Raw genomic sequence first — 5,729 nt, 5'->3', positions numbered from 1 at the left:
GTGGTATAGGGCGTGTGCGCTTGCCAGAGAGAGAGAGAGATAGACAGAGAGACAGAAAGTGAGAAATCACCCCCCAGGGGGGATGGCCACCCTGCAGTCCCTTCTCCTACATTCTCCTCTCAGGATCTTGGGCACGCACGCACAGGCGCCCGGCGTGAGTTTTTAGCTGGCAGGTCCAGAACTTGAACCACCATGGACTACATGGGAGTCCAGTGACATAGCCATTACACTAACTGCTGCTCCCCTAAACTCACTGTATGTTCAACCTTATTCTTATACCCTTGGAAAGATGAACTACTCCTTAAAATAGTAAATAAACTGTACAAAGGGAAATATAGATTCGAAAGATTCACAAAAAATGCCAACATTCAAACGAGACAAGTGTTATAGCCATTTTTTATAGAGCCTTTTTTTTTTTTTTTTCCATCATTCATGCTAATAAACAAGGGAGTGGGGAGAGGGAGAAAGGGGAGTCCTTTGGTATCTGCAACAGCCTTGGGATCAAGAAACTTGGCTAGGAAAGCTGGAAATCTCTGACGTTTCAAATTAGTCTCTAGTCTCAGATATGCTAGTCCTTAGGAAAAGTTGAGATCCAGGACTAAGAAGAACCAATAGCGATCTTCGCTTCAGTTGTTAATCACGACCAGTTAGTGTCTTTCATCTGGAAATGTTGAAATATCTGGCAGAACTCAATCTCAATAGTTAACAGGGGTTCTCATATAAACCCTAGAAGGAAAGTGATCTCAGTAGAAGGTAAATATCGGGGTTGGGAGGGTGGGGAGTAGCATAAATGAGTCTATGGTGTGCCCAGGCACGGATTACTTCGGCTCTTGCTTCTTCTGTAGCTCCAGCTCGGCTGCCTTTTGCACTGCAGCGTCAACCAGCATTTGGAAGCTACTAAAATCCTGGTACTCCTCTGATGGCACCGGTTCGGGAGCTGACAAGGGCTCGTTGAGGGCGAACCTGACCTTCTTCTTTGCCTTCAGAGGAAGGGTCTGGCTTGAGGCCGACCCTGAATCCAGTAGTTTCTCTCCGGAGGCCTGGCCCATGGGCAGAGGGCTCACAGGCAGGCCCGGCATGCTGTCTGCATCCCTGGGTGGAGACTTGGCGCGCATGGATGGATCGCTGCCCGGCAGGGTGGCTGCATCCACGTCTTCACCTTGACGGTGCTGGCTGGGATCTGTTGGGTCGTTATCATCCAGCTGCAGCATCTCTGGCAGAAGGCGCCTGCGGGCGTTGATGAACCAGTTGGAGATCTGCAGGAACGACAGGTTGGTCTGCTCGGCCAGCATGCGCTTCTCCGCCTCGGAAGGGTAGGCCTTAAAGCGGTGCTCGTAGAGCCAGTCGCGCAGGATCTTCACGGACTTGGTCGGTAAGTACCCCTTCCTCTTCCTCTTGCCCTCCACGGGGGCAAGAGCTTTGTCGGTGCCCGTGCCAGTGCCCAAACTGATGGAGGCATCTGGAGACGAGCTTTGCGTCTCCCCCACGCTTTGGGCCTCCTCCCCGCCTCGGCCTCGAGTCTCCTCCGGATCTGGGATCTTCTCCGGATTTGGAGTCTCCGCCCGGCTTCGCATCTCCGGGGTTGGAGTCTCCGCCTGGGTTTTGCTCCCCGTAGGGCTCTCCTCCGCCGCTTCCATTTCTCACGCCACTGCTCTTCACGCTACCGGAAGGCAAGACGACCGAGGGAGGAATAATGGCAAGGGCCGCCCACGCCGGCCGGCCTCCCAGCGGCTTTCACCTGGCGTCTGGCAGGTCGCCGACAGCGTTGCCTGGTGCTGGGCTCTGTGACGTCGCGCCCGCCTGGCTCGCGCATCGCACCTGCCCCGCGCGTCTGCCGGCTTGCCCCCCAGCGGCCAGTGTGGTCCTCCCCCATCACTTTGTAGCTTCTCCAGAGTTTTCTCTCTCCCCTGCGGTCACTGCTTTCCGCTCATCGGTCACCTCTGTTCCAAGTGATGGAAACAGGTCCCTCATTTCCCGCCTTTTGGATTTCACGCTGGTATTTTTCTTCCCTCCTAAACAGTCAACCTCATTGCGTCATCAGCATGTATCATAAACGACTTATTTTATAGGTTTCAACCTCCATGCAAGAGTACAAGTGGTGTTCCCTGATTTCTCCCTTCCACATGGCAAGGGGATTTAAAAAAATAATAATAATAAAAAAAATAAAAAAGTTAACTAAGGATTTTTGACTCCCTGTTGCCTTGGTACTTTCTGCTCTGTGACCTTAGAATCTTTGGCTTTGGTATGACTTCACGGTGGCTCGTCAGACTCACTGTGGTCTTTTGTGTCTTTTATTGTTATCATGATTATTATTAATTCGCCAGAGGGTGTGTGTGCTCCCTGGGGGAATGGGGTGTGCAGCGAGAAAGCATCCCCCCCGCTGGGGGATGGCCATGCTGCAATCCCTCCTCTTCCTTGTCTCCCTCCGGTGGGATGTTGGGCAGGAGGGCACACGCACCCAGGGGATTTATGTCTCAAAGCTACTGGGTCTGGGACTCCACTGGCGGGCTCATCTTTGTGTCTTTGAGTTCTGACATCCACTTGTGATCATTCTCGGAAGCTTTCGTCAGGAGTTCAAGGGTCTGCTAGAAATGTGGAACAAGATAGAATTCAAGAAATAATAGTAATCATGGGCCTAATTTATTTACATCTTTGTCGGTATTTCAAGTACGCAGAAAACACACCCTTCATGTCAGATGAAAATAATTGGTGAGTCGTCAATTTTCACTTCTGGTAGCTGTAAAACACAGCCGACCCTCCCGAGAACACTCTGACCCACAGAGAAGACAATCATTAACTGACTCCTAGATACAATATTACTGTATGGTGTTCTTTATTCTTAAATTGAGAGATTTTTTTAGAGGCAACTACAATTACTTTTTGGTAGGGATTACATCCTTTTGCCCTTTTGCCCTTAAAGAGTTCTTGAGTGTCACTTGGATGGTTAGCAGAATGTTGTCTACTGGTCCTTTTGGCATTGGTAACCTAAATAGTGCTACCAATCAAGGCTTAAAATTAAATTTATTGTAAGGAGGCCAGCAAGTGGTGTGGTGTGGACTTCCATATGGCCAACCATGGTTTAAGTCCCAAAGCTGGTGGCTTGACAGTCATGCCCGGCCTGTGTGTGTGTGTGTGTTTCAGTGTTATAACATTGCTGAAAAGTTTGAGTCAAAAGAAAAGATCAAATAAAAGTAAATCTCGGATGGCAGCGAGTGGCATAGAGGCTAAGACCCTGAATCCCATATGGCTGACCATGGTTTGAGTCCCAGACCTGATGGCTTGAAACTCACACCAGGAGTGTGTGTGCATGTGGGCCCAAAATCCCAAGAGGAAAATGGAGGAAGAGATTGCAGTGTGGCCATCCCCTCTGGGTGGTCATTTCTCACTTTCTATCTCTCTGTTTCTCTGGCAAGTAGCATACACCCCATAGTAAAAATCTCTCTCAAAAAAAAAGCAAATGTTGTATATATTAGAAAAGTAGGCAAAGTATCATTATTTGTTAATGGCATGATTAAACACTAAGGAAATATTTAGCAACTGAGAAACTATTAGAAATAATAAGAGTTAGGTGAGGTGACTAGTTACAAATAAATAAAAGAAAATTTAATGTATACCAAAAATCATTTAGAAATGGTAATGGGAAAATTATCAAGTACATAATTATAATAAGAATAAAGATACAAAAAAACCTAGGCAAAAAAATTAGGAATTATTATATATGATCTCTAAAAAGACTAATATAAAATCCTATTTAAAAACATGAAGTGAGCTATTTTTTTTTTTATTTTGCTATAGGGTGTGTGCGCTCACCAGAAAGACATAGAGAGACAGAGAGATAGAAGGTGAGAAATCACCCCCCAGGAGAGATGGCCATGCCACTATCCCTTCTCCATTCTCCTCTCGGGATCTTGGGCATGCACGCATATGTGCCCGGCGTGAGTTTAAGCCACTGGGTCTGGGACTCGAACTGCAGCCGACTACATGGGAGTCCAGTGACATAGCCATTACGTCAACTGCTGGTCCCAAGTGAGATATTAAACAACGTGAATATACATTTTATTCTCATTATTTTAACAAAGTCCATTGTCTTTAAATTTACCTCTGTGTTTTTTACCTATGAAAATCACTTACGCTCTGAATATCCTTTTATCTCCCACCTTACAAAATATGCTGAAAAATGTTTCTAAAATTTATCTAGAGGGATAAATGTGTGATATACTCTGGTGTTTTTGAAATAGCAAACCGATATAGAAACATTTGTCCTATTAGATATACTACATTTTTTAGTTAGTTTTTGTTACAGGGCATGTGTGCTCACCAGAGACAGAGAGAGAAGAAGAGAGAGAGGGAAAGTGAGAAATCACCCCCCTCCCCCTCAGAAGGGGATAGCTATGCTGCAATCTCTTCTCCATTCTCTTGGGATTTTGAACACAGATGCCCACACACCTGGCGTATTTTCCAAGCCACCAGGGCCAGGACTCTAACCATGTACTTGACCATGTGGAATCCAGTCACCTTTACCACCACACCACTTGACTGGCCCTCTTTAACTGTGTTTTTAAGCAACAAGTAATTAAAACATTATGATACACATGTAGCTATAAAAGACTAAAGAAACAAATAGAATATGGCAACAGCTTCAAGGACTTAATAGGAATGTGTCCATGATAGTTACGGTTTTCCATATCACCATGAAGGATACTTATTCACCCTGAAAATAAAGAATATAGTGGAAACCAGCAGTTAGCGTAATGGCTATGTCGCTGGACTCCCACGTAGTCGATCGCGGTTCGCGTCTCAGACCCGGTAGCTTAAAACTCACGCCGGGCGCGTGCCCGTGCATGCCCAAGATCCTGAGAGGAGAATGGAGGGGAAGGGATTGTGGCATGGCCATCCCCCCTGGGGGGTGATTTCTCGCTTTCAGTCTCTCTGTCTCTCTCTGTCTGTCTGGCGAGCGCATGCGCCCTATAGCGAAAATCTACAAAAAAAAAAAAAAAATATATATATATATAGTGAAAACATATCATGTGCTTTGAATACTTTTTGCCCCATATTTTACAATTTGAAATAGATGGAAGGAACACACAGAGAGTTATCTTTAAACTAATTGTGCTGAAAGAGTGGTAGAGGTAGAAGCCTGAGGAATTCTGGTAAATTCATTTAATATAAGTTAATTAAGAGGAATGAAGTTGAGAGTGACCTGTCTATGGAAGACAGGACAAGTTAGGACAAATGATTAACTATTTTGGAAAAATTAAATTTCTTTTCATTTCACCACTATGACGTTGGGTATTGGGAATTTTATCTCCTAAGTACTACTATTATGAATTACACAGTAATTTACGTATGTGTGTATTGATTACATACATGCACATAATTGTGTTATTATATGTAACTATGTAAATAATTAGACTTCTGTATATAAAAGACAAAAATCTTTATAATCACATTTAAATACGACAGATAATTTTAAAAATGACAATATACATGGCAGACTATATTAATATTTATTATTTCTATATCCCCTACAATCAATAAAGAAGGAGATCAACCTTATAGAAAAGTGAGCAAAAAAGTATGGATAAAGAAGAAATATAAATGACTGATAAAATTATAAATATTTAATTAGACCTCAGAGTAACCCATGGTACGATTCCTCCTAGCAAATAAGCAGACCAAGTAAATTCTAAAGAGTCGTATTGATGAGACTCTGTATGTTAACATTTATC

At 44.3% G+C, this 5,729-nt stretch overlaps 1 protein-coding gene across 1 annotated transcript; it reads right to left on the bottom strand.

The window, feature by feature from the left end:
• Nucleotides 1-428: 428 nt before the first annotated feature.
• TGIF2LX (TGFB induced factor homeobox 2 like X-linked) lies at nucleotides 429-1,692 on the bottom strand. The gene has a single exon (XM_006139828.3). It carries the CDS (start codon nucleotides 1,635-1,637, stop codon nucleotides 819-821), a length of 819 nt encoding a protein of 272 aa, XP_006139890.1. The 5' UTR covers nucleotides 1,638-1,692; the 3' UTR covers nucleotides 429-818.
• Nucleotides 1,693-5,729: the final 4,037 nt, after the last annotated feature.

Source organism: Tupaia chinensis, unplaced genomic scaffold, assembly GCF_000334495.1.
Source record: "Tupaia chinensis unplaced genomic scaffold, TupChi_1.0 Scaffold000005_2, whole genome shotgun sequence".
Lineage (NCBI taxonomy): Eukaryota > Metazoa > Chordata > Mammalia > Scandentia > Tupaiidae > Tupaia > Tupaia belangeri.
Note: the sequence above shows the minus strand (reverse complement) of the source record. Positions and strands in the feature narration are given on the sequence as shown.

Coding starts and splice junctions, on each gene's coding strand:
- TGIF2LX (XM_006139828.3), bottom strand. CDS start 1,637: ATGGAAGCGGCGGAGGAGAGCCCTACGGGGAGCAAAACCCAGGCGGAG.